Source organism: Sminthopsis crassicaudata, chromosome 6 (assembly GCF_048593235.1).
Source record: "Sminthopsis crassicaudata isolate SCR6 chromosome 6, ASM4859323v1, whole genome shotgun sequence".
NCBI classification, from domain to species: Eukaryota; Metazoa; Chordata; class Mammalia; order Dasyuromorphia; family Dasyuridae; genus Sminthopsis; species Sminthopsis crassicaudata.
This window is the reverse complement of record NC_133622.1, coordinates 254,424,512-254,437,538: the sequence shown is the minus strand read 5'-3', so window position 1 is coordinate 254,437,538 and position 13,027 is coordinate 254,424,512. Positions and strand designations below refer to the sequence as shown.

The 13,027-nt window shown below is 40.4% G+C and overlaps 1 protein-coding gene across 6 annotated transcripts in view; it reads right to left on the bottom strand.

Moving 5' to 3' along the window:
* PPFIA1 (PTPRF interacting protein alpha 1) overlaps positions 1-13,027 on the bottom strand; it is a 93,777-nt gene that overhangs the window by 9,295 nt on the left and 71,455 nt on the right. For 3 of the 6 annotated variants that reach the window (XM_074273295.1, XM_074273292.1, XM_074273293.1), the window contains 4 exons: positions 5,853-5,934; positions 5,547-5,747; positions 4,165-4,227; positions 3,471-3,497 (listed from right to left, as the gene is read on the bottom strand). In XM_074273295.1, coding sequence (XP_074129396.1) covers positions 3,471-3,497; positions 4,165-4,227; positions 5,547-5,747; positions 5,853-5,934 — 373 coding nt within the window. The remainder of the gene's footprint in view (positions 1-3,470; positions 3,498-4,164; positions 4,228-5,546; positions 5,748-5,852; positions 5,935-13,027) is intronic. The other 3 variants (XM_074273290.1, XM_074273291.1, XM_074273294.1) reach the window with 1 other exon arrangement.

Here is a 13,027-nt window from a genome sequence, read left to right as displayed (position 1 = left end):
TGCTCTGCAAGCTTAAAGCCTTCTCTCTGGGCAGGTTATTAATGCACACTGGGTAGATGCAGGAGGCCCAAATGGTTCAGGTCAGGAGTGACTGATGGCAGGACACTAACAAGCAAGCTCATATTCCCAAGGAAGCAGACTTTCGCCGCCTAACCCAGAGCTACAAGTAAGCAGGCATGTCAGGTGGCTCTCCGAAGCACTATTCTTCAGTGTCTCTCTAAAGGACCCAAGACCACCAGGTGCACACAAAGACTGGAGGACTGGGTTCTTTCTGGCTGACCATTTCCTACCCAAACTGAGCCAAAGAGCTGGGCCTCCCAAATGGCAAAGGGCTGGGGAGAATAAATGCCAGTTTTATCTAATCTTCTGACAATGAACTCACAACCATGACAAACTTCATTGTGGACCAAGACCCCACTGATAAAACCAGGGGCAAAATCACAGCCCCTCAAATCTGTGCTCAAAGATGGCCAGCCTCAAATGGAGGCTGGGTTTGTGGCTAGGAACCTTCCCAAAGTATATGGACGTGAAGCACGAATGCCAGTGCTACCCTGCAGCCGGTGGTCACAGACAGCCTCGGGAGGGGCGGGAGGCCTCCAGGAGGAGGCCGAGTGGCCAATGGCTGTCACTGTTTGCTGTACAGAGTTCTGTATTCTGAAGCCACTAACAGCAGAGAGTGGCTGAGCTTCCTTGCACCTCTGTGGCCGTGGCTGCCTTCTAGGAGAGAGCCACTCATGAAACCCTTTCCAAGTGGTGGGGGAGCAAACTCCTGGAAGGAGGACTTCCTATGAGAAATGTTTCTTATTCAAAAACAGGGAAAGAAAAATACTACCAAGTGGCTTTCAAAAGTCATGATGTGAAGTAAAGCCAAAAAAATAAAGCCCTAACTCTCACTTGCTTCATGGCACTGGGAGCTGGGGAAGATATAAACAGTTCCTGCCCTCAAGGAACTTACATTCTACACAGGAGACAACATGAAGGTCAGGAGGCCCAGACAAGATTTAGGTGAGGCACATTGGTCTGGGAAAGGCCTTGGGCCAAAGGTGGGTCTAGAAGGGAGCCAGGAAATCAGAAGGCCTTCAGGTAGCAGTGCAAAGGTTCAAAGAAGGAGGCGCATGGCAGCCTTAGGTTTTGAGAAAACCAATCTGGCAGGGTGGATTAACAGGGGAGGTTATGGAGTTAGCATCTCTAAGATCTGGCAACCAACGGACATGGAGAAAAAAAAGCATCGTCTCCAAGAATGACTAAACTCTCTGACCTTCAAATGCAGACAGCTGAAGCTACACAGCAGGGTTACCAGGGAGCAAAGAGGCTGTGTGTGGGCTTTTAAGTGCTCAGACATGAAACCTATGTCAAAGGCTGACAGCCAATCCTAGTTATTCTTCCTCACCTGCCACTTCTATAACAAAGAGGTTGCTATAAATCAAGTTTTGTGCCTCTAAGCTAAGTTTAGGAGAAAACGAAATTCAAATGTTGCTGAAAAATGAGCCTGAAATAGAAGTCTTAATGAAACTCTATTTGCACTAAATGATCGTTATCATCTGAAAAGAACTTGCTGAGTTCAGCATCCACCCAGACCAAGATGAATCTGGGTGAAGATGAGAGAAGATCACTTAGGAATTTCCTAACAATATTCCCCCACAACTAGTCAGAGGTGATCCAAATGACGCTAAATCACTAAGGATTCCAAGTTATTTGGACATAAAGAAGGTTCAAGAAATCCAAGTCAGCTGCATGAAGGAAAAGGTCAATCTTCTAAATATGAAATCCAAACGTGATTTTTACCCGAGCTACAACTAAGCAGCTTCTGAAGCCCCTGAGGCCCTGAGCCTTAAATGACAGTTCTCTATCAGAAACCAAAGCCATCTTCTCAGGGGCAATGGCACGAGACAAGAGGTCTGACCACCTGCTCTGCACACTCCCTGGGACTTTTCCATCTAACCTGCAGCAGAACCTTCATTTGGACCATGTCTGCCTGTGAAGAGTGAGGTCCAGGGGCAAGCACTGAGGTATTAAACGTGCTGTTGCATCCATTCCTAGCACTGAGAGCTGAGGCTATGAAAGGTGGGCCCAGCTGCCTCCTCAGTGGGCCTGTCCTCCAGGGCTTTCCTCCTGCTCATTAACCCTTGCATGACCACTTCCACACCTCTGGCTGAAGCTTGCTACCCCTGCACACAGAGCCCAGGTTTCTGGAGTCAGAGGCCCTGCTAAGCTGACCGTGTCCTTTCTTCACTGAGCGTATTCTAGGTCCCCTAGTGCCCTACCCCTTCCATGGACCAATTTTGCAGCCTCCCTATTGGTCTCCCTCTCTTATGTCCACTCCAACCAATCCCTCCCCTTCATGGCTGCCAAAGTGATATTACTAAAGTGCAGCTCTGATCCTATTGCCCACTGCCCCACTGAGGAAACTCTGCCCATCAGGTGACTTCCCATTAGGGCTCCAAGCAATCTTTCCAGGCAGTTTTGTCCCTTCTCTGCACTCTCCATTGCCGGCAAAATAGACCAACCACAAGCCCCAGATTTCGTGCCTCTCCCCATTCCCCTGCACACGCTCTCCTCCACATCTACAGATGTGGAGGATCCTCCCACGTTAGGACCCTGTCCCACACCAGACATGACCTGCCACTTTCTCAAGTCCAGGTATTGCCTCCAACAACACCTAAGCCGCTCGTGGAGCTCTGGCAGGTGCGCTGGGTGTTTGTCTTTGCAGGCCACGGAGCCTTCTCCAGAATTGGGTCTTACTAAACAAACTGCAAGACTACTATGAGATGTTCAGAGACAAGGGCGTCTTGACCTTCCACAGTAGGAGGACCCTCTGAAGGGGAAACAGGGACCAGTACTGCATCCATTTCTGATCCCAGGGATCATCAGCTCCAACCCAGTGCTACAGATGAGTAAACAAGAGGCTCAAAGAAAGAGTAGGTGTCCTGTTGATGTCACACAAGTTCTTAGGGGCCCTGATTCCCTGCTCAATGTCATTTTCCGTCAATCCAGAAAGGAAGTGCTGATGTCAGCTCAATGAGACAAGGGTTTCTGCAGCGGATACTTCCCTGGTTTGTGTCTTTAGAAGGGACTAGAGGAGGATCCCCTTCTATCTTCCCCTCACAGAGCAAAGCATATGCCTATAATCTGAAAACCCCCAATAACAACAACAACAGAGAAGCAAGAATCTTCCCCACCACCAAAGAACAATAACTTCAGGAGACTCGTCTAAGCATCAGGCCCTTTTTTGAAACAGAGATAGCGTTTTATACATAAGCTCATGTCAATCACAAATTTCCATCAAAATTACCCCCGAAAGATTTTCAAAATTGTCCATGAGGCTTACCCAAAGGGTGGAAACCTCTGGACATTTCTGATTGATTAGCAAACGGTTTTTAAGCAATTAGAGAAAAGTACAAGCTTCCCAGTATTCCCTGCTTTGGGAGAAGGTAAACATAATGAGAAACAAATCAGAGAAAGTCTCCAACCTGAGCCCAGCTTCCCTCCTCATCGTCCTGATGTTACATGGTTAAAAAAGCAAAAGAAGACAACGGTTAGTAGTGTAAGTTCATAAAACAAGCCAGTAAATGCTGTAGGACACATGCAACTTCATGATGAGCAAACTAAGTTCAAGGACAACGACAAAAGCATCATGAAACAGCCATGCAAATCTACTGGTATTCTTTATGCAATAAAGAGCAGGGTCCTTTTTTCATGCTGTACACCTCTAGAGAAAGAAAAAGAAAGGAGAGGAGAAGGAAGAGAGGGAAATAACAGAGAGAGGGAAGAAAGAAAGGAGGGGAGGGAGGAAAGAGGGAAAAAAGGAGGGAAATAAGGGGGGAGGAAGGAAGGGAGGAAAGGTCTTATGTTGAAATTAGCAGAAATTAGTAAATAGATTAAGATTCTCTGAGAGGAGCTAAATAAAGTTACACTCCTAATTTCAGGAGACTAAAAATTTAAATCTTATCAATATTGATTCTGATTTTAACCAATTAATTAATACCTAGAAGGAATAATTATTTTCAATAATTCTACACATATATACAATATGCACATATAATACTATATATATATATATATATATATATATATATATATATATACACACACACACACACAATAACTTTGTGGGAAACAAAAAGCAGCACACGAATCAAACAACGAGGGGGTATGCGGACTGACCGTTTGTGGCGTTGCCGTCAGGTTTTCCATCTCTTCATGTGTTAACCAGACATTCCCCGTGGTCTGACATGACCCCAGTGAGAATAAGTCCCATCCCAGGAAAGGAGAGCAGTAACAAAGAGGAAAGGGTGGGTTGCAGAACATGAGCAACAGGGACATCCAAGGCTTTGGGACTTGAGCTGCAGCAGTCACCACTTGGCAGTGATGGTGCTAACCTGGAGCACCTGCTTTCTGAGGACACTTGCCCGAGCTGCTTTGGCAATAAAAGGCGGGAAAACCTCAGGCCCCAGGAGCACTTCAGGCCTTCAAAAGTTAAACACCAACAGTCTTCTCTTTTTAAAGAGGAATTGTATTAAACAGGTAAGGACTGAGGATTTTATCTAAATAAAGGTTTTTCTTTTTGGCAAAAGATGATTATAAAGCTGAATTTAAGACCAGGCAGCTGTCATTCATTATGCAAATACATTCTAAAATGTATTAGGTGATCAAAAAATACCAATTCTCTACATTGTAAAATAAAAGGAAATTCATTTTCTCTGTTTTTTAGATTTAACATTATAATCCTGCTTCCTATAATGATTAAAATTAATTGTGAATAACAAGGAACCAAAACTGAGACATCTTAAAATAAAAGCTAGTTTGCTTCTAAAAGTCTGCAATCAATTTTTTAAAAAGCATCTCAAAGAATGACAGAGAAATCTAAGTAATTTTCTTTATGAAAGTTGAAAGAAGGTTCAAGCTGTTATCTGGTACAAAGAGACATTGATGTATACTATTGTGATTGTTTAAAGAATAAGATCATGGGGCAGCTGGTTGGTGCAGTGGATAGAGAACCAGCCCTGAAGTCAGGAAGACCTGAGTTCAAATCTGGCCTCAGACCCTTAGCCCTGACCCCAAGTGCCTCAGCAAAAAAAAGAATAAGATTATTATTCTCTCATTGGAGGAAAAAAAATATATTTAAAATAAGTTTGAATAGTAAATTCTATTAAACTTCACTGGCTGGTCTTAAATTCCAATTAGTAAAGGAGAAACAAATCAGGTTTGGGAGGACATAGATATAATATTTACGCCATCAAATTTTTCTTTTTCCTTCTTCAGGAGCAGTTTTCAGAGGCTTTTACTGAATTTTTATAACAAGCTCACATGCAAACATATGATTGTCTGGAAATTTATTTCTAATTTTGTAGTTAATCAGAATGTTATTCCACCCAAGCTTTGCACAAAGACACTTTTACAAAGTTTCTTTAAATCCATTGGACACTTAGTAAGAGCCTACTAGGATAACCAAGACACAAACCATGCACTTCCTATTAATTACCATCAGCCATACACAAGGGATATATGACTTTTAATGAGGCTCTTCCTTGACCACTAGCTCTTACCGTTCGTGACGTGGGTGGGGCAGATGGACTTGTCAAGGACATGATTTCTTGAATAGCCAGCCTCAACTTTAACCTATGTAGAGGATTACTGATTCCAATTTCACGCTGTATTTCAGTATCTGACAGGGCAGACATGATGGCCCCACTTTTCACATTTGCTCGGCAAGCAGCCACGTACCACGCAGGCATCCCGACCCATAGCTGGAGGAAAGAGAAAGCAAAACTGAATATCCATTTCTACATTACGGCATGTACTACAAGCATTCCAGAAAAGCCTCTTTCTGGAGTTTTCAGAAATGTCATTACCTCGAGCCACACAACCACAGTTGGCCCATCCCACTGAGCAAAAGGCAGGCCTTGTCTTCGAGCTTCCTCAAGCAGTTCGTGCCTAAAAAAGTTAGAACAAAATAAGAATCTACACACACTTGTAAAATATTAGGAAAGTGTTTCCCAAATATTTTCCAACATGGTCTCTGTATAAAAATTATACTTCGTTCTGACTAATTCCACACAAATTAGCAATACAATGTAGGACTCTGTATCATATTAACATAACTTTGTGGGGATTATAAACAATGATTGAACAATAGAAATTCTGGCAACTTCCTGCCCCCTTCCCTTTAAAGTTCTCTCTTGATTTATAAATTGAAAATTTAAAAATTACTAATAATTTTTAAATGCCCCAAAAGATAAAATGATCAAAGGTTATAAACAGATAATTTGCAAAAGAAAAAAATCACTCTATTAAGACACATGAAAAAATACTACAGATTGCTAGTAATTAAATACAAAGTAAAACAGCTCTGTGGTTCTACTTCACACCCATTTGACAGGTCCAATTGGTCAAACAAGAAGGCCTGGGAGGCTTGAATGCACTATTAATAGAGCTGGGAGAGAGGAATCTAGCTATCGTGAAATTTGAATTCCCCCTCTTCCTTGAACCCTGAAAGAAGCTACTAATAGATCTGTAGCCCAAAGCAATTTTTAAAAAGAGAATGAAAAGGAACCAGAAAACAAAAATGTTTACAGTAGCTTTTTTGTTATAGCAAAGAACTGGAAACCAAAAAAGTGTCTGTTAAACTGGGAAAGAACAAACAATTAATGGAAATATTACTGGACCATAAGAAAATGCTAAAAGGGAGGCAGCCCGATGGTGCACTGGCCCTGGAGTTGGGACTACCGAAGTTCAAATCCAAACTCAGATATTTAACACTTATTAAGCTGTGTGACCCTGGGCAAGTCACTTAACCCCAAATGCCTCACGAAAAAAGACACCCCTCCCAACAACAACACCCCCCAAAAAACAAACAAACAAACAACAGGAAAAAATGCTGAAAAGGATGGTCTCAGAAAATGTTAATTGACATCTAGTAAAACTAGACAACCAGGAGAAAAATTAATACAATAAAAAACATTCTAAAAAACAAGAAAATCTCTGAAAACTCCCAGGAAGATTTGACCCAAATTCCTGAACTCAGGAAAAGTTCAGGAAAATATATTGCAAGAAAAAACAATTCAAGTATCATGGAGGCAGACAGGATAATACAAGATTTAGCATCTTCTACATTAAAGGATGGGAGAGCTTGAAGTGATATTCCTAAGGTCAAAGAAGCTAGTATGACAAACAAGAATCATCTCCCCAATAAAACTGAGTATAATCCTTCGGGGATGAAATAGAGGATTCTCAAGTATTCTTGATGAAAAGACCAGAACAAACAGAAGTTTTGGCCTTCCAAGAGAACACTCAAGAGAAGCAAAGAAAAGTAAATAGGAAAGGGATATCATGAGATTTAATAACGATAAATTGTTTATATTCCTCCATGAGAAGATGAATTATAATTCATAAGAACTTTCCCATTATTAGGGCAGATAGGAGTATATATATATATATATATATATATATATATATATAGACAGAGAGCACAGGTATGAGTTGAATAGGAAGAGATAAAAAAATAAAATTAAGAGATGAATGTACTGGGAGAAAGGCAGAAAAAACTAAGATATCTTACATAAAGAGAGGCACAAAAAAGCTCTTAGAGTGGAGAGGAAGAGGGAGGGTGAGGAGGAATGAGTGAAAGTGACTCTCATCAGAATTGGCTCAAAGAAGGAATACTATATATACTCAATTGAATAAAAAAAACTATTTTACCCTACGAGACAGTAGAAAAGGAAAGGGATAAGAGAAGAGGAAGGGGAGGTAGTCAGAAGCAAAACATATTTGAGGGCCAAGAGGAAAAGAGAGAGAAAGTAGAATACATGGGGGAAGAAGAATAGGATGGTGAGAAAGAAAGGAGGAAGGTAAAAGTGACTGAAAAAAATTTTGCAGCAAGTTTCTCTGAAAAAGGCCTTATTTCTCAACTATACAGAGAACAGAGTCAAATTTATAGTCAACTGATAAATGATCAAAGGATGTGAAGTTTTAAGATGAAGCAATAAAAGTTATCTATAGCCATATGAAAAATGCTCTAATACCACTGACTGAAATGCAAATTAAAAACCATACTATCTCATACCTATTTTTATTGGCTAATAGGACAGAAAAAGAAAATGAAAAATGGGAAAGGGATGTGGGAAAATGACATTAATGCACTATTGGTGAACTTGTGACCTGATTGAACCATTCTGTACAATGAGAGAGAAAGAGAGCAGAGAGAGAGAACTGGAAATTAAGGAGATGCTCATCAACTAGGAATGGCTGAACAAATTGTCATGAGATTATGATGGAATTATGTTGCACTCTAAGAAATGATGGGCAGGATGCTCTCAGAAAAACTTAGAAAGACTAAATATGAGTTGATGCTAAGTGAACTGTACTCTGTAGAAACAGCAATATTATCCGTGAATTTAGCTATTTTCAGAAATACAATGATACAAGACAACTCTGAAGGACTTTATGTTGAAAAATGCTGTATCTATACCCAGAGAAAAAGCTCATGATGCCTGAATACAAATTAAAGCATACTTTTAAAAAAACTTTTTGTTGAGGGCATTTTTTCTGGAAGGGGGGTTGGTGAGAGGAAGCCTATGTTTTTTGTTTTTTTTCACAATGTAACTATTATGGAAATGTTTTCCATGACCACACATTGCGTATGACTTTTATGGAATTGTTTGCCTTCTCAATGGAGGAAAGGAGGGAGAAAATGGGAGAAAGAGAGGGAATTTGGAATTTAAAGCTTTAAAAATGAATTTTGAAAATTGTTTTTATATGTAAATAGGGAAAGAATAAAATACTAAATTTTTAAATTAAGAAAAAAAGAAAAAGAAAAGCTCAGACTTAAGAAGAGTAGACATGATCACAGAGGTATAAAAATGGCTTGATTCTTGAAATTAACATGGACTATGTTGAGTTTGTATTTCTTTCCACTGTGGGACTGATGGGAAGAAGAAAGGATTTTTCTAAATTCACGTAAGAGAATAGGAGAGCCTGAAGGAAACACCAAGAAAGCAGGATAGTTTGAAAGTTCCCTCTAGAAATTCTTCTACTTTTAAAAAGAAAAGCCAATTGTCTATAACAGGGACTGTTCATTCCACAAATGGTCCTTTGTGTGTTACATCTGATATAGAAAAATGCTAATTTTATTTGCTGGTAAATTCAAAATAAATAAAACTAGAAATATTTACAAATTAAAAGGCTATTCACATTCAGTGTTTAGAAGACTGCAGAATTGTATAAGTTAAAGGAGAAAATTTATAAATATATAAATTAATAACACAAGGCCTGAAACACAGTAGGTATTTAATAAATGCCTGTTCTCTTTCCCTTCCCTTCCTTTTCCCATAAGTAAGACAACAAGTAGAAAAGGCAAGAGACAGTTACTTCATCAGCTCTAAGAGGGGAGAAGCAAGTATGTTCTAATATTCCTGACCAATAAATGAAAAGCTACTCCTTATTAGACTGTGATGACATCATCCTACGTAGCTGCCAAGCATGACCAACTTATGTGTACACGGATAGGAGATGGGGTAAGGAGATGGTTCATTAATGTTGTGTAAGACTATTGTCAAACCCCTTAAACTGGGAAATAAAATGAAATGTTCTAAAACATGTCAATTAAAAATATCACAAGCCATCCTAGGAAGTTTGCAATGAATCAGCAATTCATTCAATGTGAATGCTTCCTCCTTCTTTGCTGCTACCCCATCTCTGATCCCAGCAGAGGCCTTGCGGGCACACCCAGCATCACCAGGTCCAAATCCAAAGTCCATCCAGCTTGTCAGCCCCTGCCTGCGGGGAGAGGGGTATTGCACTGGCAGAACCTTCAAACACCCATGACTACCTCCAAACCAAGAACAGGAATAAGAGGGGGACCTGAGCGGGGAGGGGAAGAAGAGGGAGGTAAGAAGGTATTGAATTTTGTGGGTTTTTTAAAAAATTTCAATTAGAAAGTTTCATCATAAAAGATAAAATGCATTTTAAAATAAATATACACATCACAAATACACAGCATGCTGTTAAAAAAGACATGTCACGCTTCATTGGCATGGAAGTATCAATGGGAATGGAGTTATTTTAAGTAGATTTTAAAAATATATTCCATGTCAAAACTGGAACTATTTCCTTGGTAAATATAAATAAAAGTGCTTTTTTTAGTGCTTAAAAAGAAAAACTGAACACATTTGACACCAAATCCAACACACAAGACCTACCAAAATACTTACCCTGATTTCACCCTAGAGGGCCCAGGGAAAAACAAAGAAAATCCCCGTTATGAACCCAGCATAGAACCATAGAACCATGAACCATAGAAAATGGTCGAGGTAAAGCTGATGTGGAAGAAAGGGCTCACATTGAATATGGGCCCTGTCAGAGGTCAGCGACCTGAAAGCAGACTTCACTCACTTCCTCATTCATTCATTCATTCTTCCTCTCCTGTGGCACTTACCTAAAGGCTCAGGCACAAAGCTGGGCCCTGAAAAAAATCCCCAATGAGCCCCCAACTGAACCTGAGAGGCCAAGGGCTGTCTGAGAACGCTTGTCACTCTCTTACCCATGAGGTAATAGACAATACTTCTTTAAGATGTCTAAATTAGCCCAGTTCTGCCCAGACTTCACACTGCTTAGAATGTCATTCATTCCACAAACATGTAGTGAGGGGGCCCGACCTTATCATCCCCCTGCCCACACCCATGCTGCCCCTGGCGGCCTCCCAGAACAAACAGGAAGGGGAGGGAGCAGATTTTTAATCAAATGAGACATCTTTCTTCTCTTATTATTATCTTATGTATCAAGACTTTGCTGAGAATTATAGTTATATTCCAAAGCACACATGGGATGTCAGATGCTCCAAGATTTGTCATCTAAGTCACAACTATGATGCAATTTATTAATTCATAGCCAATAATCTCTAAATTCTACTCTGAATCATGTTTCCTTTATAAAAATTAATTTAAAAAAATACAACAGAGACCATGTGAAACTTTTTTTTTTTTGGGGGGGGGGGGGATTAACCATCTCCTTTTAGTTTTAGGTTTTTCTAAAACCCCATCTGGAATTTCTCCAAGAGAAATCCATCTTCCTTCCTTTCACAAGGGAGGCAATGACTGGGTTTATCAGGTTCACTTGTCTCTTTCTTGGTCCCATGAGGGTTTGGGATGTTACAGAGAAATGACTGGTGCATAATAATCACTAAAAAAAACTTGGTGTTAAAAATCTTTTTTTCCTTCCCATAACAAATTAGGTGAAAAGATATATGATACTTCATAGCCTATAATAAATCGTATAAAAGGTATATGTGTATAGAATAAAATACCAAAGTTAGAGGAAGAATTTCTTTCTATGCGAGGTTCCAAAGAAACAAAATTAAGTTTTAATATTAGGTTTTACTTAATCAATGTATCAAAAACAAGCATTTTAATTGTAGGAAGTGCTAGGACATATTAAAAAAAAAGTACAAAGTAAAAAAATTTCCATGATTTCAAGTACCTTTTAGTTATTAAAATGATTTCTATGAAATTCCACTAGGTGGCACCCACTAAGCAAAAGAAATGTAACAAAAGGCTGATAACTTAACGACTAGCGGCTGAGACGGCTGAGAAGTAATTGCTAACTTGTAAATAAAACCACTGTGTGTGGCTTTCAGCAGAAAAAGAGATCAGGAAAACCTCAGTGATGTGAGGAAGAGGAGGAAAACTGACTGGATTTCTTTTGGAAAGAAGGTAAGAGAGCAGGTCTGGCCATCCAGTCTCATTTTTTCTAGTCCTTGAACAAGGCTGGTTACACACAGTTACAGTGTCAGGGCCATAACTTACTAAGGCCCCTATTCTAGGAGGACATACCAGCCCCCACTGAAAGCCCAAAGGCTTTCAGACTCTCAAAAGGGATCAATCCTACAAAACAGTGAGGAATGAACGTGGCTAATCCTACCATCCTGAGCAATGTTTGCCGTGATGGGATCTAGTGCAAAACACTAGGAACAAGGAAGGTCTGGACAAGGGTGAGAGGTGAAATGGAAAGGGACTGGTTCAAGAAATGGTTGGACAAACGAGAGGGAGCAGCTGAGAACAAGCCCCTTGTGAAGACTTCATTGAAATTGGAAATGCTTTATGAGTGGTCAAGAAGCTGGGATGAGATTTGGGGTGCAGCCTTCAATCCTTCCCTGTGGGAGGTGGCAGTTATTTTTTCTTCTTTTTGGATATTGAAACTCTCCTCCAAATGACTTAGAAACTATGCCCCAGAAGAAATGAACATTTTGCTGCTTCTGCAAGATCTAAGCCAGAGGCAGGAAAACCTTTCCCATGCTCATTTCCCATACACCTTGACACTGGTAGCACAAGGCCCAGGAAGAGGATGGGAATGGGGCTGGCTCCATCCCCTTCTCTCTCCTCCTCCATAGTGAAGAACTGTATAGGCCACCTGTATGATAGAACAGGGATCAGGGAGAGGTTCAGAGGACTAATGGAATACTAATGTAAGCAAGAAATGTCGTGGCAGGTGAAGAGATGGATTCAAACAGATTCAGAACCATTCTTTTCACTTCAGGGTCAAAATTTCCAGTATTTAGAGAAGCAGAGCTGCAGGCTCTTCATTCAGAAATAAATTACTACCTCACCCTCCAATACTGCTCACCTCTGGGGCTTTCAGAACCCACCAGAAATGGTTCTGCTCACAGGTTATTAATTTTTATCAAGGCAGAAAGTTTTGCATTAAATACCCTGCATTTTCTGGCTCGCTGACATCATAACCAAAGGCACACCCATCACTTTTAATCTACTTTTCCATTCTCGGGTGAGCAGGTTATCTCCTAGATGATGACAAAGCACCTATTTTGTTTCAGAAGCAGGCTCAATTTTATTTTCCAGTTTATCAGTCCCCTCTTTCCTATCAAGCTCATCCATTTTTAACTTTTCCCCACTGATAATTAAAGAGGTCAAAGATAAGAACCCACTTTATAGCAGGAAAGATAAGAGGGAAGATTCAGTATCAGGCTTGGGGCGAGCCTTTGACATTACTCAAGGATGAGTCTGTAGAACGGCCTCTG